At 34.8% G+C, this 25,315-nt stretch overlaps 1 protein-coding gene and 1 long non-coding RNA gene across 2 annotated transcripts in view; both read left to right on the forward strand.

The window, feature by feature from the left end:
* LOC136843697 (uncharacterized) overlaps positions 1–9,414 on the forward strand; it is a 15,272-nt gene extending 5,858 nt beyond the window's left edge. The window contains exons 2-3 of the long non-coding RNA XR_010854650.1: positions 1,975–2,092; positions 3,957–9,414. This is a non-coding gene — a long non-coding RNA (uncharacterized lncRNA). The remainder of the gene's footprint in view (positions 1–1,974; positions 2,093–3,956) is intronic.
* A 656-nt stretch (positions 9,415–10,070) lies between these two features.
* On the forward strand, positions 10,071–24,440 carry LOC136843696 (UTP--glucose-1-phosphate uridylyltransferase-like). The gene is made up of 12 exons (XM_067112269.1): positions 10,071–10,271; positions 14,326–14,556; positions 14,845–15,027; positions 16,917–17,021; positions 17,210–17,310; positions 17,510–17,585; positions 17,690–17,836; positions 18,508–18,646; positions 19,236–19,373; positions 19,954–20,126; positions 23,452–23,550; positions 24,195–24,440. Exons 1-12 carry the CDS (start codon positions 10,221–10,223, stop codon positions 24,300–24,302), a joined length of 1,551 nt encoding a protein of 516 aa, XP_066968370.1. The 5' UTR covers positions 10,071–10,220; the 3' UTR covers positions 24,303–24,440.
* The last annotated feature ends 875 nt before the right edge of the window (positions 24,441–25,315 follow it).

The following is a 25,315-nucleotide window of genomic DNA, read 5'->3' on the forward strand; positions in this document are numbered from 1 at the left end:
TAATAATAATAATGATAATAATATACAGTATGTAGGACGGGACTAGCATCAGACACATAGATGAGACAGGATACAAATACCTGGGAATAATAGAGGGAGAGGATATAAAACACCAAGAGATGAAGGACACGACCAGGAAAGAATATATGCAGAGAATTAAGGCGATACTCAAGTCAAAACTCAACGCCGGAAACGTGACGAAAGCCATAAACACTTGGGCAGTACCAGTAATCAGATACAGCGCAGGAGTAGTGGAGTGGACGAATGCTGAACTGCGCAGCATAGACCAGAAAACTAGAAAACACATGACAATACACAAAGCACTACACCCGAGAGCAAATACAGGCATATACATAACACGAAAGGAAGGAGGGAGGGGGCTACGTAGCATAAAGGAGTGCGTCAACATCGAGAGCAGAGCACTGGGGCAATATCTGAAAACCAGTGAAGACGAGTGGCTAAGGAGTGCAAGGGATGAAGGACTGATAAAAGTAGACAAAGGCCCAGAAATATACAGAGACAGAAGAATGAAAAACAGAGCAGAGGAATGGCACAACAAACAAATGACGGGCAGTACATGAGACAGACAAAAGAACTGGCCAGCGATGAAACATGGCAATGGCTACAGAGGGGAGAACTCAAGAAGGAAACAGAAAGAATGCTAACAGCGGCACAAGATCAGGCCCTAAGAACCAGATACGTCCAAAGAGCAATAGATGGAAATAGCATCTCACCCATATGCAGGAATTGCAATATGAAAGACGAGACCATAAACCACATAGCAAGCGAATGTCCGGCGCTTGCACAGAATCAGTACAAAAAGAGGCATGATTCAGTAGCAAAGACCCTCCACTGGAGCCTTTGCAAGAAACACCAGCTAACTTGCAGTAATAAGTAGTACGAACACCATCCTGAGGGAGCAATAGAAAACGATCAGGCCAAGATCCTCTGGAACTGGTATCAGAACAGATAGGGTGATACGTGCCAATAGACCAGACGTGACTTTGACCGACAAAATAAAGAAGAAATTATAACTCACTGATGTCGCAATACCATGGGACACCAGAGTAGATAAGTATCAAGACCTGAAAATCGAAATAAGAAGGATATGGAATATGCCAGTGGAAATTGTGCCCATAATCACAGGAACACTAGGCACGATCCCAAGATCCCTGAAGAGGAATCTGAAAAAAACTAGATGCCGAAGTAGCTCCAGGACTCATGCAGAAAAGTGTGCTACTAGAAACAGCGCACATAGTGAGAAAAGTGATGAACTCCTAAGGAGGCAGGATGCAATCCGGAACCCCACACTATAAAAACCACAGTCGAATAGAATGACTGTGATGGACAAAAAAAAAACAAATAAATAAATAATAATAATAATAATAATAATAATAATAATAATAATAATAATAATAATAATAATAATAATAATAATAATAATACTTAAAGAGAGGAGTACCACAAGGCAGCAAAGAGAAACCTGCAATATTTAACATAAACACTATCGAAATTATTAAAAAACTTAGGTTTTAAGCATTTGAAAAAAGTCAATAACACCACTAAGAGCGCGTGTACGTAGGTGCATGCGTACTTGCGTACGCGCCGTCGTTGCAGAAACAGAGAGAGAGAGAGAGAGAGAGAGAGCGAGAGAGAGCGCTCGTGTGCAGATGCCCAGAGGACCAGATATTGGCTCAAATGGGCACATCCGTTTGTGTTCAATTTGCCCTTCCTGGTTTTTCCGATATAAGTTCTCTCCAAGGATGCTGGGTCCCTGAGAGAGAGAGAGAGAGAGAGAGAGAGAAAGAGAGAGAGAGCGACCCTACAGCAAATATTTTTTTTCAGTCTTACATATAAGTAAACGATGTACTACAGGGCTTTCGTGAGAGAGAGAGAGAGAGAGAGAGAGAGAGAGAGAGAGAGAGAATCTATGCATTCACAGAATATATCATTAATGTTTCCCAAATTTTTCAGACCGGTCCTGTGCTCTTTCATAAGAAGGCATTTTGGACCCTGGCATCGGGAGCCATGCTGAGAATGCCAACATGACTTCTAGTGACCTTGGATTGTCAGTCGAGACCTTCAATCAAAAGTGAGTCCAAAAAAATATATTAATAGATTTATTCAAATACAAACATACGCTAATGTGTTTATGCGTTGATTTGCGTAAGAGATAACGGGTTGATTATCACGTCTTGAGATATCTTGATAATTTTTGAGATATCCTTGAGGTATCTTGATAAGTCTGGAGATATCTTGATAATTCTGGGGATATCTTGATAATTTATGCGATACCTCAATAATTCTTTATATACCTTAATAATTATTGAGATATCTTGATAATCCCTGAGATATCTTTAAAATTCGTAAGATCTCTTGACGATTTTTGAGATATCTTGATAACTCTTCAGATATATTGATTTTTTTTAGATATTTTTATAATTCTCCAGGTATCTGGATAATTCTTGGAATACCTTGATAATTATTGAGATATCTTGATCATTCTTGAGGCATCTTGATAATTCCTGATATGCCTTGGTAATTATTGAGATATCTTAATATTTCTTGAGGTATCTTGATACTTATTGAGATAGCCTGATAATTCTTGATGTACCTTCATAATTCTTGATACACCTTGATAATTCCCGAGATATCTTGATAATTCCTAAGCTAACTTGATAATTATTGAGGCATCTTGATATTTCTTGAGATGTCCTGATAATTCTTGCGTAAGGGGTAACGGGTCGATGTTCACGTCTTGATTATTGAGATGTTTATTGAGAGATCCTGATAATTGATGAGAAGTACAGTCTATTAGGCCTTGAACGAAGAAGGAGGCAAACTGTATCCAGTTAACGGGATGGAGTTTTTTTTTTTTAAGCTTTCACCTTCAAGTACTGGTAAAAGTGCCATTCTTGCACCTTCACCATTAAATAACAATATATATATATATATATATATATATATATATATATATATATATATATATATATATATATATATATATATATATATATATATATAAGAAATAGTGGACAGTATTCTGGTTTCACTTTGAACTAAGAGATATAAAGTTTAATCGAATGATTTCATTGAAATCCACATTGCACACACACACACACAAATACTCCTAAACTAACCTAACCTAACCACCTAGCCTAACATATATATACATATATATATATATATATATATATATATATATATATATATATATATATATATATATATACATTTGTGCGTGTACATAATGATACGATACAGTAAATAAAAGACTACGTAATATCCACTCGTAAAACAGTGTTGTATTAATACAATTGTTTAGTAGAAAAAATATAAGTTTCAATTGACCAGAAAAGATAAAGTACCTTACATCGACCAGCAGAGGAACAACAGCGCAATTCTCCATATAATAAATGAATTATCTCACTAACACGGAATCGGAACTATTTTCCTCTGGGAACTCAAACAGAATCAACGCTAGTTCAACTTCCGGATAAAAACCAACTCAAGTGAAGCCTTGGGCCGTTTTCTACAGCTTACGTCGTTGATGTTTGTGTTTATGGGAAACTTAAAAGTTAAGAATAGTTAGGTTTAATACTTAAGGGCCTAACGTTCAACTCTATACGGGTTTTACCACGTCACTAAACGCCGTAAAATGGAATTGCTTGTTTGTACTGTGGTAAAAAAGGAATTAAATTAGTTGTTCTTGCAATTAACTTCCTCCATAATATTTTTTCCTTGTTTTGACAACTCTGATAGCATTCTTCTTCAATTGTTTTGACAAAACTTGTAAAGATTCTTGATGTATACACTTATTTGTTTACTTGTTTTGACAAAGCTGTGACCACTGATGGTCTGTCCAGCAATTTTTCACCAGTTGCTTTGAGAAGATACCTGTCTGGCACATTTTTTTTTATTTATTATTCTTAATCTTTTCCTTTCTTTCTTTTCAGGTAGAAGAATCTGATGATGCCAAATCTATACAAAAAACGCGCATGCGCAAAGTCTGGAACCATGAAGGAATTCGACAATAAATGGCGCAATATTTGTGCCGAAAAACATGAATTAAAAAATAATGAGTAAAACATCAATGCGTATCTTAAAGAGGGACGTAGAATTAACAAAAAAACATAGGAATAAATGAATTAATCAACAGATACGAAACTTAAAATCATTTCAATTTATGTCCCACAAAACATCGGGAAAGGATGGGTGGTGATTCAAGTTATGTCTATTTCCACTTTCCTTCTTCCTACCTCCCAATTTCGTCTCCATTCCTACAAACTGAGACTCCGTATAGTGCAAAAGACAGTTACATAGCCCAACGAAGACAGCATAGACATAATTTAGACGTAGACAGTATTTAAGATGATATTTAGACACCAAGAAAGACAGGAAGGAAAGAAGCCCAATTTTAGACGTAGCTTCGGAATGTGAGGACCTCGTAACAACGCAATTTCCACCTCTTCTATTTTCCTTTCACTCGGTCCTTCCTAAGCTTAGGGATTTACTTCTATGGTATTTTTCGACGTCAGGCCTCACAGATGGAATGCCAAGCAGCTCTCTCTCTCTCTCTCTCTCTCTCTCTCTCTCTCTCTCTCTCTCTCTCTCTCTCTAAGCCTGTCGTAGCCTTTCGACAACTTGGGGGTTGTCTTCTTGTGTGTACAGGTTTGTGGGATGAAGCTGTTGCCTCGTTCTTGTTTTGTATCCCAAGAGGAAGAAAGTAAACAGGAAGGCTTCAATCTCTGTATAATATGACGTCTTGATCTTAGTGTTTTACCCTTCGTTACCGTCTTCCTTTCTTGCGTTATATGGTTTAGTTTAATATACTGTCTTTCTAGATTATATCCTCGTTTCATTACGAGATGGATTAACTGTTAATCTTGAATTAGTCACCTACTATATTTATGTAGTCTGGGCGAGTTCCTTCTTGTCTTTTTTGTGAAAAATGGTTTTTGTTTTTGTTTTAGTCAGTCAGATAACCTATAAACGCCTGCTGGTTTAAAGACTTTGGTGGTAGGTCTAGAATCTCTAGATTAAGGCGGCTTTGTGCCAGCACATGGGTCCTTGTCCCAAGGAGCTGAAGGGGTTAAGAAGCTCTGTGTGGACCTCTGGACTCTAACTAACCAACAGAGACAGCTAGCTACACGCATGCATGTTATCTATATATATACACACACACACACGTTCGTTCATTAATAGATGTAGCATTTATCTAGAGAGGAACAGGAAAGCCCCAAATGGCAGCTCCGTTTCAAGACTGAAAAATCGCTACGCTTCTTTGCAAATGCTTTCAACCATCCTTTCAACTGAGAATTTACTTTGCAGTCTATCGTCACACTCTCGAGCTGAGAGTTGATCGTGAGAAACTGAGATCTAGTGTGGGAGAGATAAAGGAGAGAGACCGATTCAAGGAACGAATAAGATCTTGTAGGGAATCTCTATGTATCAAGACTGCTCCGTCTGATTTTTTGATCAAGTAAATAGCAAAAACATATAATACAAACAATGCTGCAGCGAAACACCTTGAAGACAGTATTACGAAAATCTGTATTGTATCCATTCTGTATCTTGAGTGTTTTTCTAACCCTCAGTTCGGCTGTGCGTGAAAACAGTCAACGCTTTCGCCATGTTGAAACACATTTGTTATTTTTATTTTGTTTTTACTTCTTCTTATTATTATTATTCTTTTGTTTTTCTGTTCGATTATCCACGTTGGCGGCCGTTGTGCCTTCCTTATCGTTATGATGGTGCTCGTAATCTTTAAGTTTTTGGAAAAGCAATAATAAGTTTGACACACCCGCAGTTCTGCTTTGATTTGCTTGGCTTACGCTTCTTGTGCATGCTCCGCTTTTTATTGTTTCCATTAGTTCGTTTGCTTGATGATATATTTTTAGTGCGTGCTTTGATGTTTTGCGTTGTGCTTTGTCAAAGTCCTGCCTGTAATGACTCCACTTCGTGGAATTCTGGCTTGGCTTCTTGTATTTCAAAATGCTGTGTATCATCCCTCATCCATTTTTATTCGGTACTTTTCTTTTTAATTTATCTAATTGCTTCTAGAGGCATTTTATGGCTCATCTATCGCTTCCAGTAGTTGGTTGTACTTCGTATATATATACTTCTTTCGCTGCCTTAAGTAAGTTGCTTCAGTCCGCTTATGCTCTGTTTACAAAACGACATAATGAATAATTTAAACTGACATTTCTTCCTTTTTGTTTACGTTATTCATTGAAAGTCTTTTTGGTATATTTGTTGTGAGCCTTCGTCTGTCTAGCCCGTAAGATATTATGATGTTTTGTTTTTGAGTTATTTTCGTTTCTGTAGTTTTAGGTGAGTCTGCATTATAGTTAGTGATGTATGCAGTTTGTTTACTGTTATCACTTTTGTTTGATATGTCTACATATTATTCTGACTTCTCTTTATTAATATTATTGTCTTTATAATTATTATCATTATAGGGGAAACTGGTAACTTGTTTGTTTTATGGCTGTCACTCCGAAAGGCCAAAGTATTGTCCAAAACAAGTATTTTCAATTTCATGTTCCAATTAATACATCAGAATGCTTATCAACATTTGCCTCCATAGTTCTGGGCCAACTTTTGATCTCTGTTCAACTTCTTCTTCACTTTTATATAAAGAAACTAAGAAGCAATACTTTTTGTTGCCATTCAGCTACATAGGCTCAATGCACGTTCGATGGTGTTTCTCAGTATTGCCGTTGTGTGCGATGTTTGTCAGTCGTTTTCATTCCTTTATCAACTTTCTGTTGTGTTCACTACTCCAATTTACTGTAATATTTTTTCTTATCATGCCATATTATATTCCGAAACAGTAAAAGATTCTGTTGTCAGCCAGAATCACTACCATTTTTTGCCTCTTTTAGGTATTTATCACAACTTAAGATATAAGCCACGCCCCTTGGACGATGGCGTTGCCAAAGGTCTCCCGATATGATGCTAATCATATTGGAATATTTACTAGGAGTGTCTGTCAGCTAACTCGTGTTTACAAGATGTGTGACTATGTCTTAGCTTATGAGAAATCTGCCACTTGTAACCTAATTGTGTGATTAGCTTTATTTCTTGTAGAATATTTCCAAACATATCATTATTCTTTTGGTTTGGTTCACAATTTTGACTGAATAATGTACGTTTTTTCCAAGTTTTGGTTTTCTTTACAATTTTTTCAGCAAGATTCTTCTTCTGTTATCTTTGATACATAACTCAGGAGCTCCAGGCTAAGAAACCTGGGCCCTTCCAAATCACGTCTTCCAGTAAACGATAAGACTAATATGGATAGGTTCTGAAGCTCTTCCATAATATTTATTTGATTCTGTCTTTATTTTCTTAATTACTTCTCTTTATTTTTTAGCAAAGTAGATTTTTTCAGTTTATTCCACGATATCGTTCGATTTTATTTTGAAAGTTTTATGCAATGTTATTTTTATAATTTGCTTCTCTCAATTCTTTTTATTTGCTTTTTTGGCTGCTTAGGTACAATCTGTCTATCATTCCAATTTTAGTTCGCTGTTCTGATTTAATTCTCTTTTTTTATTAAGTTCTGTTAACATTTATATTTTTGTCATGACGCTGATGGCAGAAAAGCGTATTCCTCATTTGCCTGATATGATATTAATCCGCATAGATACATTTCCATATTATATTAGCCTCACTTTATACTGATGAATAGGGCTGTATGGGTGAATATAAATGAGTTTCTTATACAATTTATCTCATACAATATTCACCAAGATATTGTGAAAGTGCTTCATAAGATTGTTAATTAAGAAACATCTTTTTTACAAGCATATTTTACCTCACACGTAATGAGACAGGTATCTGATATTTGACGTCAACTTTTAACAAAAGAAATTGATTTTCGACAGCCGTAAGAATTTTGCTACCTTAAGAAAAGTTATATTCCTTTAGTAAAAGGGGTTTTTTTTGTCGTTCAGTTTGGAAATCGAGGTTTAAAAAAAACAAAGCGAAATGTCTTTCACATTCTAAACTTGTCAGGAAGTCTTAGTCTATTTAATCATTCTTTTTTTTTTTTCTTTAGCTGGTGATGTTCACCTAAGGTTTTCTTTCTGGTTACTGATCATCTCTCTCTCTATCCACTTTTTTTTTTCGTTCGCCTTTGCTTTTAAGTTTTTTTTTTATAGTTGTACTTTACTTCTCGTTTATTTTTTCTTATCCGCATCACCTGTTTCGTTGCATTTCGAATCATTTGGCCGTTTGACCTCAAATTCATGTTTTCTTAGCTGTCGTTATTCACTACTACCTTTCTTCTGTGTTTATAGCTTTATTTTTGCTATTTCTCGTTAGCTTTCGTTTATGTATTTTTGGGTTCTGCTTATCATCTCTTTAATCATGTTCTCTTTGGCGATTTATTATTTCTGCTCAAATTTATCCTTTTTTCGCCATTATTATCATTTGCTCTTTCGTTTATTTCGTTTTGAAGCTTGTATAATATTTCTTTTATCATATTTCATTTATTTACTTCTTACCTTAACTGTTTCATAATTTCATTTCAAATCCATATATATATTTCATTTTCGCTCTCATTACCTGCTCATTTATTTTTTCAGTTTAAAGTTTAGGCATTTATATTTTGCTATTATCAGTTTCTTAATGTACTGGCTTTATATCTTTACCCTTTGAATTGTTTGATTTGCTTTTTAATCTTTTTTTTATTTAAATTAATTTATTTTTTTCTTTTTGATTTCAATGTGTGGCCATTTATTCGTGTCTTTCACCTGCTTTTTAAACTTTTTTATTTTGTTAATTTTGTGGCTTCCTGCGTCCTTTATTCGCTGTTTAATTAGCTTATTATTATCCTCTTTTATTTGCATTATTTTCTGTTATTTGCTTCTTTTATTTCAGTTCCGGCTTCCTTTTAGTTGCGTACTTTTATTACATTATTTTATAAGTTTATTTTGCCATCGTACCTTTCAATCGCTTTTAAGTTTCTCGCTAAATTATTTTTTGTTGATTACGCTTATTTATCGTCTTTTATTATTTAATTCCCCTTTTTTTTATTTTTTTCTCTACTGGCATCTCCCACCCGTTCCCATTTGAGTTATATATATGTTTTTTTTTGCGCCTTGCTTTTGTTTCTTTTTCTTAAAACAGTCTCAATCGCTAAAAAAAATAATAAAAAAAAATTTAGATTCGTAAGACTATATACCATAAAATGTCAGTCCATATTTTGTATATAAAGTTATATTATATAAGTATATAAGTGTGTATTGTATCGATGGATGCATGGAAACTGTAATAGTAGTTTTCTTGGTATATATACGCGATATATATATATATATATATATATATATCTATATATATATATTGCTACAGTAGGTTTTTTCCGTGTAGATGAACGAAATTTGTATAAATAAAAACGAATGAATCTTTGACGCTGTGTTTCAATTCTGCCTTGCCGAAGTTAATAATAGTGAAATATAAACATGCACAAATAAATTGTGTGATTAAAGACAAAGTTTAAAAGTGTGCTGCACTAAACATGTAATATTGCAATGGAATATGAAATTTAGGCCGAAGACCACAAGCGCTGGGATCTGTGACGTCATTCAGCGCTGAAAGGGAAATTGAGAGCAAAGGAGGTTTGAAAGGTGTAACAGGAGGAAACGCTTTTGCAGTTGCACTGGAAAGTAAGACGGAAGAAAGAGAATATGAACAGAGGTAAAGTAAAAGGTCTGGAGGAGGTTGCTGGTAGGGGCCGAAGGGTCGCTGCAAAGAATATGTGTAGTAATTATAGACTTGGCAATATCTGTCATCTTGAAGCATATTGCAGACCAAGTCTGAACCCATAAAAGCAAGTACGAACAATTCTGACTTAAATTTTGCCTCCAGCGTGAGCTACTTGGTATTAAAACTCAAAGCAAGTACGAACAGTTGTGACTTCAATACTGACACTAAATTTCGCGGCAAAGCTCTAAAACCGAAAAACCTGCACCCTACAGAGAAATCTGGCCCTTGTCGAAAACGTCAGTTGGTGAGAACATAATCTCTTAAGCAACCTTTATCATGCTTGATAAGATAAGATCAAAGACTCCCTGCCTGCTCTCACAGTCATCACCAACCACAGTCTTTTTCTTCTTCTCCTTCCTTGTTTCTGTCTTTCGACTGGGGCTAACCCAACAAGACCCTCCTGAAGAAGAAGGAAGAGAGATCTTGGGTCTCCTTGTCCGTTCAACGTTATGGAGAAAGCCACGGCGGCTCTGCCGAGGAATTTCGACAGATATACCGAGGTAGGAGGCGTGAGAGTAAGGCAAGTTTTAGAATTAGGCTTAGGAATGCGGAAGGGTTTGGTGATCGTTCGGTCTAATGCGGTTCATTTTCTCAGTGGCTAATTATTGACATTTTGTCCCCAACTTTGTTGTTAATAACATTTAACAGTTTACTGTGTCCGGTCTAATGCGGTTATTGGTGGACCACACATTTTTTTTACTTTATTAGTAACGGAGTATTGACGTTCATTTTGGCAGTGGCTAATAATTAACATTTTCCCCCATTTTTTTTAGTTGACAACATTTAACGATTTACCGTTACAATGGACAGTTAAACGCCAAAATTGCTTTAGTATTTTATATCAAGTAAGAGCCAATTTAATACATTTATTCAGCGACCAACGAAACTCTCAATTATTTATTTCTTCCCTCACTTTAAAAAGAAGCAGGTTTTATGATTCGGAAGTAAGGAGCGAAGAACAAAGAAACCCATATTTTGGGAGCTTACTTGCGTGTCAAAAAACTCCCACTAATTTCCCCAAAGCGTAATTTGACAAAAATGAGAAAACGAGGAAAAATCTGCAAAGAAATGAAGGATAACAAATGAGCAATGAAGATACGCATCTTCAAAAATTATGAAAACTTTGAAAAACTAATTTAAAAAACATTAGTGAAAAGAGAGGCATTCTTTCAATAAACTTGCAACAACTGTTTATCAGTACGAAGACAAAAGTGATGTTTCTCACTAAGAAAAAAACAATTTAAACAGTAATGATTCTCCCTAAGAGTAGAACATTCATATCGTAATGATTCTCACTCAAAAAAACCATGCTTTCAAATAGACATGATTCTCACTCAGAGAAGAACACATACTTTCAATTAGTAGTGATTCTCACCCAGAAAAAACACTTTCAATTTGTAATGATTCTAACTCAGAAAAAAACATACTTTCAAGTAGTAATGATTCTCACTAAAAAAAAGAACATATTTTCATGGAGTAATGATTCTTACTCAGAAAAAAAACACTTCCAAATAGACATGATTCTCACTCAGAGAAAAAAAGTATACCTTAGTTTTACCAGACCACTGAGCTGATTAACAGCTCTCCTAGGGCTGGCCCGAAGGATTAGACTTATTTTACGTGGCTAAGAACCAATTGGTTACTTAGCAACGGGACCTACAGTTGATTGTGGAATCCGAACCACATTATAGCGAGAAATGAATTTCTATCACCAGAAATAAATCCTCTAACTCTTCATCAGCCGGCCCGAGGAATTGAACTCCGGCCCATCGAGTGACAGTCTGAAGCTCAACCGACTCAGCCAACAAAGGAGAGAAGAATGCGTACTTTTAATTAGTAATGATTCTCATTCAGAAAAGAACTGACTTTAAATTAGTAATGATTCGCACTCAGAAAAAAACACACTTTTAAATGATAATGATTCTCACTCACAAAAGAATACGATCTTGCAATTATAGTGATTCTAACTCAGAAAAGAACATGCTTTCAAATAGTAATGATTCTCACTCAGAAAAAAACAAACTTCAAATGGTAATGATTCTCACTAGGAGAAGAACATACTTTCAAACTCGGAGAAGAACATACTTTGAGTATCACTCAGAAAAGAACATACTTTCAAATAGGAATGAATCTAACCCAGAAAAACTTACTTTCAAATAATACTGCTTCTCACTAAGAACAGAAAATACTGACTTTTTTCCTTAGTCTTGCTCCAAACAGTAAACAATAGGAAATATATTCATTAACTAGATTCAAGCGGATATATATATAATGGAGTTTAATGATCAAGGTTATTATTATTATTATTATTATTATTATTATTATTATTATTATTATTATTATTATTATTATTATTATTATTATTATTATTATTTCATACAATAGAAAGATAATCACAAGCGAAAAAGGTGAATTTATGAAAAAATAAGTTTTTACAAGATTCCGTGCAGTACACACAGGCACACACACACACACACACACACACACACACACACACACACACATATATATATATATATATATATATATATATATATATATATATATATACTTATCTCTCTCTCTCTCTCTCTCTCTCTCTCTCTCTCTCTCTCTCTCTCTCTCTCTCTCTCTCTCTCTATATATATATATATATATATATATATATATATATATATATATACAGAGAGGGAGAGAGAGAGAGAAAGAGGCATACATATGTGTGTGTGTATGTGAGTGAGCGCTCGCGTGCATCTCTCGTCTAACTGGTATAGATTTCTATCATTGGGGAGAGATTAAATCCTAACAACTACACCACTTAATGCAACAAAGAACTAAAATTGCAATTTAAAAATAATCATAATTTTCACCCCCAGTAAAACCTTTCACTCTGCATAATAAGTAACAATTAAGTTATCTTAAGGTAATTTTTTTTTATTCAAATCTTTCTTGACTCTCTGGTTGATCACTGACCTTGACCGCTGCCTCGGTTACCAGGTCAATACAGGTCACCAACCCCGGTTGCACGAGCCATGCGGAAAGCAACGGGTGTTTAGTCATTTTGCAAAATATACAGAAGCATACGCATGTATGTATTGCGTGTATACGCCTTTGGATGTATACTCCTTTGGGCGAGTAAGTATTTTTCCTCTCTCTCTCTCTTCCTATATATATGTGTATATATATATATATATATATATATATATATATATATATATATATATATATATATATATATATATATATATATATATATATATATATATAATTTATATATATATATATGTGTGTGTGTGTGTGTGTGTATTTATATTTATATATATATATATATATATATATATATATATATATATATATATATATATATATATATATATATATTCATATTTACATATACTGTATTCATATTCATATTTATATATACACACATATACATGTCTGTATATGTATATATATATATATATATATATATATATATATATATATATATATATATATATATATATATATATATATATATATATTTATATATACACACACATTCACAAACAACCGAAAAATATTTCTATGCAAGAATATGCTTTTAAATAAAAAGCGGTTATCTGATAAGCGCCTGGTACATTTCTTCGAGATCGCCTAGTTGACATTGGAAAGGACATCTTTCTACTCAGGCAATACGATAAGTGATAACAACTGTTATCATGCGGCGATTCTTCAGAAGACCATAGCCGCGTATATGTGTAAACTTAGCGTAGCAACGCTTATTTTCTGTAAAGATAACCTATGATGAACTGCAAAAAAAATTACGGTGTAAATTGCACGGTGCCAAACTCTAAAATAACTGTTCGTCGTAAAGTCAACATGAACTGAGGAATTGTTCGTGTTGCTACACTGAGTAAATTCATGAATACCTGTCAATAAATTTCTAAGTTTTTTAAGTATATTATCTATTTCATGAATACTGCAGTGATCAGACTATCTGTGCAAGTGCCCTTTAGATGTGCGTTTATGATTCTTCCAAAATTAGAAGCACTTGTCAGGTTATTACAGCCCCAAAGCCTGATCCAGGGTTGTTCTGACTCCTCAAAGGCCTGTGCTGTGTAGCATTAGAAGGCTATTTAAAAACTACCACAAGTAATACGTCATCTTAACGGACTTATGCACTAACCAGCTACCTCATTATGATTATTTTTCCCCATACTACCATTTAGACGTGATACATATTGAGAGATGACTCTTCAAGTATAAAGTACAGGTAAGTTTAGGTTAGGAGCTATGTGGAATTGCTCTTGGCTTTAAGATCTCTAGAAAATATTCAAGTGCAGGATGCAATATAGGTCCTTTGTTACTCAACGGACTTTTGTTACTTATCAGAAAGACCATACCCTTAAAGTGTCCATTAAGTTGAGGTGCTACTTCAGACTGGATATATATCTGCTTTTCAAAGACGATTGAATTAGTTACCCGTTCAGAAAGAATGGCTTTATAAGCCCCTTTTCATAGGAAAAATTTATCTCTAAAAAGGTTAACCCATGAAACGATCAGCCTATATCATCACTGCATACTTATCTTCAGGTCTTCGGGCGCCAACGCCGTAGTTCGGTGGAGTTCAAGAACCTCACCAAGAGGGATGCCCAGTTCCAGCTGACTCACGAACTCCAGAAGCTCCTCCTGACGTGTCCTCCAGCGCAGAGGGAGATCACGCAGAAGAACTTTGAAGGGCTCGAAAAGCTTTACGGAAGATTCATCAATGAATCTGGCGATTCAGTTGTCTGGGATTGCATCGAGAAGTTGCCGGATGGAGCGGTGAGGTTCCACAAGGTCGACAGCTTACTCACTTCATGAGGAGCTGAAGTCTTTCTTTTACTTATCAGCGTTATTTAATCAAATGTCGAAATTGAGTCCCCTAGAGAATAACAGGGCCAGGGTTCATAACTTCACTGATTATCTCAATGGCAATCGAAATGTAAACAAAACCGCTTAGGCAAATTAGACTTACCAACCTTACAAGTGACCAAGTCAATGCTGACAACCCAAATGACGACCAATTAATTCAGAGGTCAACCCCAAACAAATCAGTGTTTTTTTCCTCAGATCAAGAACTACTCGTCACTCAGGGGACCTGACCCCAATGAGGTCAAGGTCATGCTGGACAAACTGGTTGTCGTGAAACTCAACGGAGGTCTTGGGACGTCCATGGGATGCCGAGGCCCGAAGTCAACCATACCTGTGCGATCTGACCTGACCTTCCTTGACCTCACTGTGCAGCAGATTGAGGTGAGCTTCAAAGGGATATATATGTGTGTGTGTATATAAATATATAAATATATATAATTTATATATATATATATATATATATATATATATATATATATATATATATATATGTATATATATATATATATATATATATATATATATATATATATATATATATATATATATATATATATATATATATATATATATCCAGAGGAAGACGGACGAAAACCACACATCACTAGGCTGTCTTATTTATTTTAAAACCAACGTTTCGTAATTTTGTACTCAATTACATCGTCAGTTCCTTACTATTTCACCTCTAGGTTGGTTGTGTTTTTATTCTTATTTATTTCATTTTTACTGTAACATTTTAAATGTATTCTAAGACTGTACTTATAACTGTTTTTATGTTTTTATCTTTTCTTGTGCACAGCCCTGAAGATGTAATTCAGTACAAAATTACGAAACGTTGGCTTTAAAATAAATAAGACAGCCTAGTGATGTCTGGTTTTCGTCCGTCTTCCTCTGGATATGCTTCCTCGAGTGTATATATATATATATATATATATATATATATATATATATATATATATATATATATATATATATATATATATATATATATATATATATATATATATATTGTATATATGAAATATAAAAGTACTATGTTGTACTTCTCAGAAGTGTGAGGTAAGATCCACAATGAAATGCTTGTTACAAAACTGTTTCGTAACATGCCTATCAATGTGGATCTTACTCACATATATATATATATATATATATATATATATATATATATATATATATATATATATATATATATATATATATATATATATATATATATATATACAGTATATATGTGAGTGTGTGTACGTATTTACATATATACATGCATACATATGTATATATACTGTATATATATATATATATAGAGAGAGAGAGAGAGAGAGAGAGAGACAGACAGACAGACAGACAGAGACAGAGAGAGTATACAAGGAAATAATTTGATAATGACTGAGATAACTTGACGATTAGATAGATTGATAGATGTTAAAAGAGAAGTTTTATTTAAATACATATCAAGTAACAACTGCAACGAATCTTTCTTTACAAAAAAAATCTTTCACCCCTTAAATTCTTCATCCCTTAAGTCCTTTTCCCCTTAAATCCTTTATTCCTTAACTCTTTTATCCCTTAAATCCTTTATCCCTTAAATCCTTCATCCCTTAAATTCTTTACTCCTTAAATCCTTTGCCCCTTAAATCCTTCATCTCTTAAATCCTTTATCCCATAAATATTTTATCCCTTAAATCCTTTATCCCTTGAATTCTTTATCCCTTAAGTCCTTTATTCCTCAAATCCTTTATCCCTTAAATCCTTTGCCCCTTAAATCCTTTTTCCCTTAATCCTTTATCCCTTAAATCCTTTATTCCTTAAATCCTTTATCCTTTGAATCCTTCATCCCTTAAATCCTTTATTTCTTAATTTCGTTATCCCTTAAATCCTTTGCCCTTTAATCTTTTATCCCTTAAATTCTTTATTCCTTAAATCCTTTATCCCTTAAATCCTTTGCCCCTTAAATCCTTTATTCCTTAAATCTTTTATCCCTTAAGTCCTTTATCCCTCAAGTCCTTCATCCCTTAAATCCTTCATCCCTTAAATCCTTTATTCCTTAAATCCTTTGCCCCTTAAATCCTTCATCTATTAAATCCTTTATCCCTTAAATCTTTTATCCCTTAAATCCTTTACCCATTGAATGCTGTATCCCTTAAATCCTTTATTCCTTTAATCCTTTATCCCTAAAATTCTTTATTCCTTATATCCTTTATCCCTCAAATCCTTTATTCCTTAACTCCTTTATTACTTACTCTTTATCCCTTAAATTCTTCATCCCTCAGCACCTGAACGTGAGATATGGATGCAGCGTCCCGTTGGTCCTCATGAATTCCTTCAACACGGACGAGGACACCGAGAAGGTCCTGAGGAAGTACCAAGGATTTCAGGTAGACAAGAAAAGAAGGGTCAAATAAACAATACAGTCAATATATATTCAAACAGCATATAACTGAAAAGATTTGCCTGTCAGTTCACCTTCTCCCTACTTCCCCGTAGTACTCGATCTTCCATACTTACCTTACCCTCCATACTTCATTATTTGTCCATTGATTGGTTAACATCTGTGTTTTTGCAGATCAAGACCTACACCTTCAACCAATCACGATACCCGAGAATCGACAAGGAGACTCTGATGCCAATTACCAAGACTTGTTCCCTTGAGGGAGATCTGGAGGGGTATTTAAGAGTTTTTAAGTGCACAGGCCTTGTGCCTTTTGTCTTGCCCTCTTTATTTTCATTACCGGTACAAATAATTTTCATTCATAATTATTATTATTATTATTATTATTATTATTATTATTATTATTATTATTATTATTGATAGGAAGATAGTCCCACAGGGCACAATATGAAGTCTAAACCACATTTTCGGCAGATGGTACCCCCCGGGCCACGGGGACTTCTACACCTCCTTCAGGAACTCGGGACTTTTGGACGAGTTCATAGCCCAGGTGAGCCATGTTAGAACTTTCGACCTGGCGTAGCATAGCTTAAATTAATAATAATAATAATAATAATAATAATAATAATAATAATAATCTTTCATACCACAAAGGGCAAGGAATACGTCTTCATCAGTAACATCGATAACCTCGGCGCCACCGTCGACCTCAACATCCTCAATTTCCTCCTCGAGGGAGAGAAAAGCGGCCGATGTCAGTTCCTCATGGAGGTCACCGATAAGACCAGGGCTGATGTCAAGGTCAGTCAGAAAAACGCCGGGGATAATAATTGACTTTCTGAGGGTTCAGAATGATGTTTCTTTAAGATTGTTGTGGAGCTCAGAGGGATCATTTTATTCTCTCTCTCTCTCTCTCTCTCTCTCTCTCTCTCTCTCTCTCTCTCTCTCTCTCTCTCTTTATATATATATATATATATATATATATATATATATATATATATATATATATATATATATATATATATATATATATATATATATATACTGTATATGTATGTATGTATGCATATACGTTAAGTATACCTTAGTTTTACCAGACCACTGAGCTGATTAACAGCTCTCCTAGGGCTGGCCCGAAGGATTAGACTTATTTTACGTGGCTAAGAACCAATTGGTTACTTAGCAACGGGACCTACAGCTTATTGTGGAATCCGAACCACATTATAGCGAGAAATGAATTTCTATCACCAGAAATAAATTCCTGTGCATATATATTAAATACACATAATATAAATATATATATATATATATATATATATATATATATATATATATATATATATATATATATATATATATGAATGTATGTATGTATACAGTATATATATATATATATATATATATATATATATATATATATATATATATATATATATATATATATACTTACATACATATATCATCCTCAACAGGGCGGGACCCTCATCCAGTACGAAGACCGCCTAAGACTCCTGGAAATCGCCCAAGTGCCCAAAGACCACGTCGACGACTTCAAGTCGGTGAAGACCTTCAAGATCTTCAACACGAACAACTTGTGGATCAAACTCAGGTGTAAGTGAACCGTAATTTTCTCCTTATTATCTTTTTTTATACCAAATATTATCATCTTTTAGTAGCGACTGGTAGAACGAAAGTTCACTGGCGCCACCTGTGTCATTACTGCTCTCCCTGGTTCCTGTTTATCGCCCCACCCACGCCCTAATACGAAGGACCTTGTCTCCCTCCTAATGTTCACCAAAAACTCCCGTAATCCTTCGAGAGATTATTATTATTATTATTATTATTATTATTATTATTATTATTATTATTATTATTATTATTATTAAAATTTTGTTCTGTTTATTATCATTGATTTCAATTTTTTATTATTATTTTTATTATTATTATTATTATTATTATTATTATTATTATTATTATTGTTATTATTATTATTATTATTATTATTATTATTATTATTATTATTGATTTCAACTTTATTATTATTATTATTATTATTATTATTATTATTATTATTATTATTATTATTATTATTATTAATGATTTTGTCTTCTTATTATTATTGATTTCAATTTTATTATTATTATTATTATTATTATTATTATTATTATTATTATTATTATTATTATTATTATTATCACAGCAATACAACACTTGCTGGACGAAGGCACCCTGGAGATGGAAGTCATCATCAACAACAAGACCCTGGACAACGGGCAGAATATCATCCAGCTCGAGGAGGCCGTCGGGGCGGCAATCAAATCTTTCAGCGGCGCCGTAGGTAAAGATTTCAGCTGTTCATCTCTCTCTCTCTCTCTCTCTCTCTCTCTCTCTCTCTCTCTCTCTTCTGAAGTCTTCGTATCTCACCACTCACTACATTCTTCTCCCCTCTCTCTCTCTCTCTCTCTCTCTCTCTCTCTTCTGAAGTCTATGTCTCATCACTTTCTACATTCTTCTTTCTCTCTCTCTCTCTCTCTCTCTCTCTCTCTCTCTCCTTGGGACTTATTATGTCCTTGTCTTTTGAGTGATTTAAATTTATTTTCTCAATTCGTTCTCACTCTCGTTTGTTATTTGTTGCTGCTGTTCTCTCTCTCTCTCTCTCTCTCTCTCTCTCTCTCTCTCTCTCTCTCTCTCTCTCTCTCTCTCTCTCTCTCTCTTTGAGATATAGATTTCCATGTTTTTTTTTTTATTAACTTCATCTATTTCCTTAACCCGATCTCACTTTAACATCTCGTTTCCCATCCATTTAGTTGTTTAGCTATTTCTCATTGGCGTAATGCATTCCACATATCATCTTATTTGAATCCATTTTCAAAACAATAGACATCTTTCTTGCCTCTGTGACCTTATTTCCCCCAAAGGAATCAACGTCCCCAGGTCAAGATTTCTACCGGTCAAGAAGACGGATGATCTTCTGCTGGTGATGAGCAACTTATACAACCTGCTGCAGGGGACGCTCTCGATGTCCCCACTGCGCATGTTCCCCACGACGCCCCTGGTCAAACTGGGGCCCATTCATTTCGGGAGGGTCAAGGTAACGAAGGAAACTGTTTCCTGCTACTTCTGCAACGCCTGTGTCTTTGATTGTCTGTATACTTTACTAAGTTTCCGCCAAAGTTTGGAGAGTTAGGGAACGTGTTTTGATCTTTTCTTGTAAACAAATTTTTCCTTCTGTCGCGGATTGCTTTGTGTGTAGAGTAGCGGCCAAAATCTGAAAAGGGGCTTAAAAATAGAGATACCTTGCACTACTTTAGAACAAAGAAAAATATGGTTTGATTTGTTCTTTAATGTGTCTACTATTAGAAAAATGAGGTCGTACTCTTGAAATTCACTTCCGATAAGGCAAATAAACCCTTGACTTTTGACTACCATGAGAAGCATTGAAAATTCCAGGCTGTTGGTTGTAGTGAATTTTTTTGCCCCATATACGTAAGAACGGCATTATTTAGCATTTAGAGCTTAATTCAGCACATTTTGCATATTCTTATTACCTCCGCCGTGAAGGTTATGTAATCGCCTGTGATAATTCATTTATTTATTCGTCCTTTTATTATTTTTTTTATTTATTCCTTTATTTATTTATCTGTCCGTGTGTCTTTTAACAAGATTACACAAAAACTACTGAACGGATTTCAATGAAATTTTCAGAACTACTTATATATGTTTAGAGGAGGTACTGATTAAATTTTCCGCAAGATCAGACCAAGGCAGACTGGCCTGGCTTAGTCGGGTCACCCTGCCCAACACAAATTATTAAAGGGATTTCAATGAAATTTATAAAGCTACTTGCCTATGTTTAAAGGAGGAACTAAATCAATTTTAATCAATATCCAGCCAAGGCGGGCCGGCCTGCCCAATTTTAAACAATAAGGATATGAAAGTTGATGTTGTGACATTGGTGTTCGATAGATACAGTATGACAAGGAGTTCAGTCAGTATCAAGTCATCTGACAGAGATCACCGTGGAACCACCGTTTCTGTAATCTCCAATCTTATTCTTGGGAACAGACTTTTCCCAAATACCGGTGCTTTATGAAGTCAGTTTCAAAGAAGGCAGGTCTTGCTTCCTTTATATCTGCTTATATTTGCTCACTTGGCGGTGAGCTGCTTCCTACAGGGAAATCAACAATATTGGTTGGAGGCTTCAAAAATGGAGAGCTAGTAAAAGTCCTTAAGTTAAGTTGAGTATATCTTAGTTTAACCAGACCATTGAGCTGGTTAACAGCTCTCCTTGGGCTGGCCCGAAGGATTAGATTTATTTTACGTGGCTAAGAACCAACTGGTTACCTAGCAACGGGACCTACAGCTTATTGTGGAATCCGAACCATATTATGACGAGAAATGAATTTCCATCACCAGAAATAAATTCTTCATTGGCCGGTCGGAGAGTCGAACGCTGGGCCAACAGCGTGCTAGCCGAAAGCTCTACCCACCCCTCCAATGAAGAACTAGTAAAAGTCTTGAAAGAAGGTAGTGTGTCTGCTATGGATGAACTGAAATGTATTCATGAAGAGGCAGACACACGCCTACTGTTGCATGCAGTGAGCCTCTCAAACCAACATTCAAGGATCATCATGAGATATGATGACACAGATGTCTTAGTGCTGCTTACATACTACTAGAGTCAAGGTATGCTTTCGCCTGAGGTATATATGCATTGTGGACATTCAGGGTAAGATATTACAAAGGAATGCTACATTCCAGTTCATGAGATAGCAAGCAAGCTTGGTTCAGATATATGCAATATTGTACCTCTGTCCATGCTCTCTGTGGATGTGACAGCACTTCTGTAATTTATCGGATGGGAAAGCGTACCTCCTATACAGTTCTCATAAAAGATGCCAAAGTCTTACAATGTTTGAGCCATCTCCAAGATTTGGATACATTCCTGGAAACTTCAATGGATTTTGTGGTATTAATGTATGGGAAGAAGCCAAGAGTCAAACAGCATCAAATGAACTGAGATTTCATTTTGCAGTTCCGACTGAGAGACCGGCATCACAGCTGCCACCGACTGAAGATGCTTTTAAGGAAAGTGCTCTCCATGCCAGGTATCAGACCACAGTGTGGTGTCAGAGCCACTCAGCTAAGCCCGAAATACCTGACCCTATTGGTAATGGATGGCATGCAGACAACATCAATGGACTTCAACCTACTTTGTATAAAAATGAGTCTACTCCAGTAGAATTAAGGGATATTACTCACTTTCATGCAAAGACAACTGTTTTAAAGGTCATAACTGCCAATGCAGACAAGCTGGTCTAAAGTGTGTTGAGATCTGTTCCTGTTTCTCTCAACAATGTGATAATCCAACAAATAGGAAGAAACAAAATGTTGAGGATATTGGAAGTGAAAGAAATTTTGACGATGGCTATGATGTGAACTGAGATTGGAATTTCTAGACCTGTTTTATTTCTTGCTGGAGTTGAATTTCTAGTTTACCCTATGAAACAACGAGGGATTCTTTATTTGTTTATTTTCAAATATTCAATGTGTTAATTATTTATTTTGTTTGATAAAAAGAGAAGATAACCTGAAACCCATTTACTCTGCGAGGTGACTCTTATATTGATGATATATTTTGTATTTTTACACATCAGCGCTAGTCGTTAAGGGTTAAGTATTAATTCCAGTTTAGTTTCTGTTTTTAGCATTTTCGTTTATGTACAATATTAGTGCATCGTAAATAAAGTATATCATAAGGCAGTTTGTTTTATGGTTAGTTTGCTTAAAGAATCAGTAATAAGAAACGTGACATATATATGACAAGTAGTTAAATATAATTTTTCTGAATTGATCAATAAGAAATCAGATATTCAATTGTTGCAAACCCTCAAAATATGTGAAAACATTATGTATATAAGCTATTTTGTAATTTCCATTTCTGTTTTTAAAATCAGATACCAATATAAGGAAAGCCTTTTTTTTTCTAATTTCTCTTGATATAAAATCTAATGGGTTAACTCTCCAAGTTAGAAGTGAATTTTAAGAGTGCCACCTCACTTTCCTCAAAGGTGACATCTAAAGGAACCAAGTAAAACAAATTTCAACTTGTTCTAAAGTAGTGCAAGGTATCATCAAGATTTTGTCTTAAGACCACAGCACTAATAACCTTGGAGGAGGTTTGCGGTCCCTAACCACGCTCTCGTATGACTGAAACCCTTTCAGTGAGGAGAAACTCCCTGGATACTTTGAGAAACAATATTTTAGAAAGGGAAGTCTCACGTAAATAGTTTATCTTCACGAAAATTGTTAGAGTATCTCTCTCTCTCTCTCTCTCTCTCTCTCTCTCTCTCTCTCACACACACACACACACACACACACACAACTATCATATTGATTGATTTATTTTCTAACAGGATTTCCTCTCGAGATTCGCCTCAATACCAGACATGCTGGAATTGGACCATCTGGCGGTATCTGGAGACGTTACCTTTGGCAGGGGCGTCGTTCTCAAGGTTGGGAAGTTAATATTGTTCTGTTTCAGACGCATCGATAGAGAAAAATGCTTTGATATCAGTTTCCTAATACAACTAAGAAGAGATGAATTTTGCTCACTTATTATTATTATTATTATTATTATTATTATTATTATTATTATTATTATTATTATTATTATTATACAGAAGATGAAACCTATTCATATGGAGCAAGCCCACAGGGGCCATTGACTTAAAATTCAAGTTTGCAAAGAATATGGTCTTCATTTGAAAGAAGTAACAGAAGGTAACAGGAAATACAGAAAGAAGAGATTATTTGTTAGACAAGAAAAATTAATTAACAAATTAATAAAAAATAGATAAAAACGTAAGTAAATTACAAAATACAAGGAGAATTTCTTTACTGTGGTAATGCGTTACATCTTCGTTTAAATAATATGAAAATGTGACAGAATCCAAATTTGATTTCAAAACTGTCGTCTGTTAAAAGTACTAGAACAATCACAAGATCAGAGTTTACAGAGACCTGCTGGTATAAAATTTAAAATCCTGCTGTAATTTCTGGTAAAAGAAGGTATAAGCATCTTGTTTCATATTATTAGAGTAAGGAGTTTCATTTGTATATCCGCACGAAATTCAAATATTTGTCATTTTCCTTCAAGGGTACAGTAATCATCATCGCCAACCACGGAGACAGGATCGACATCCCGGCTGGATCCCTTCTGGAAAACAAAATCGTATCGGGAAACCTCCGCATATTGGACCACTAAGAAATTTAAAAGAAAGCGATTCGATCCTTTAGAAGACCATCCGTTTGAAGTCAACGGGAAACCGAAGGAGAATTCGGTCATTTATAGGATCTCCTATCCTTTCATAATCCATTTTTTGAATAAAGTATTTTCTTGCTAGAGAGTGACTCGCTTTCCTCCGTTATCACATAGGCCTGATTTCTGTCTCGCATTATTATTATTATTATTATTATTATTAGTAGTAGTAGTAGTAGTAGTAGTAGTAGTAGTAGTAGTAGTAGTAGTAGTAGTGTTATTATTTTAATTATTATTCAGAAGATATACCCTACTCATAGGGACAGGCCTACTGGGGCCACCGACTTGAAATTCAAGCTCCCAAAGAATAAGGGGTTCATTTGAAAGAAATTACAGAAGATAACAGGAAATACAGAGAGAAGTGATTAGTTATTAGAAAGCAAAGATAAATGAACAAATTAACAAGTAGATACAGAAAATTTTGAATAAATTATTAAAATACAAGAAGCATTGCGTCTCCGCTTGAACTTGCGAGGTTCCAGTTGTACAGCATCCACAGGGAGACCGTTCCACAGTCTAGCGGTCTGAGGAATAAAAGACCTCTGAAACTGAGAAGTTCGAAAGCGCGGCACATTTACAGATACTGCTGCCGCTGTTCAGCAAATCTGGGCAGAAAAAGGGGATCAGGGATCAATTGTTAAAAGTGAAAGTTCTCGTTTCGGATTGGAAAAACGACATTGCTTATGTGGGAGGAGGAAGAAAATAATGCTCTGTACATTCATAAAAATAAACTTCTCACACTACGAGGGATTATGATAAATCAACATTAATGTTGCTACATAAACTTATTGTTTTTGACGCAGAGGTCGACGGGATGGGCATCCCTTTGTTTGTGTCTTGGTTTTGAAGAAAGAAAGAAAGTTAAAGTACGAAACCATTTTGAGTAGTTGTAGATACCACATCAGATACCAGGAAGAGAGAGAGAGAGAGAGAGAGAGAGAGAGAGAGAGAGAGAGAGA

Source organism: Macrobrachium rosenbergii, chromosome 12, assembly GCF_040412425.1.
Source record: "Macrobrachium rosenbergii isolate ZJJX-2024 chromosome 12, ASM4041242v1, whole genome shotgun sequence".
NCBI lineage: Eukaryota > Metazoa > Arthropoda > Malacostraca > Decapoda > Palaemonidae > Macrobrachium > Macrobrachium rosenbergii.

Bases quoted from the DNA above. Each gene is read 5' to 3' on its own strand.
- LOC136843696 (XM_067112269.1), top strand. From the start codon at position 10,221: ATGGAGAAAGCCACGGCGGCTCTGCCGAGGAATTTCGACAGATATACC. The intron at 10,272-14,325 runs GTAGGAGGCGTG...ACTTATCTTCAG, and splicing joins ATTTCGACAGATATACCGAG to GTCTTCGGGCGCCAACGCCG. The intron at 20,127-23,451 runs GTAACGAAGGAA...ATTTTCTAACAG, and splicing joins TTCATTTCGGGAGGGTCAAG to GATTTCCTCTCGAGATTCGC.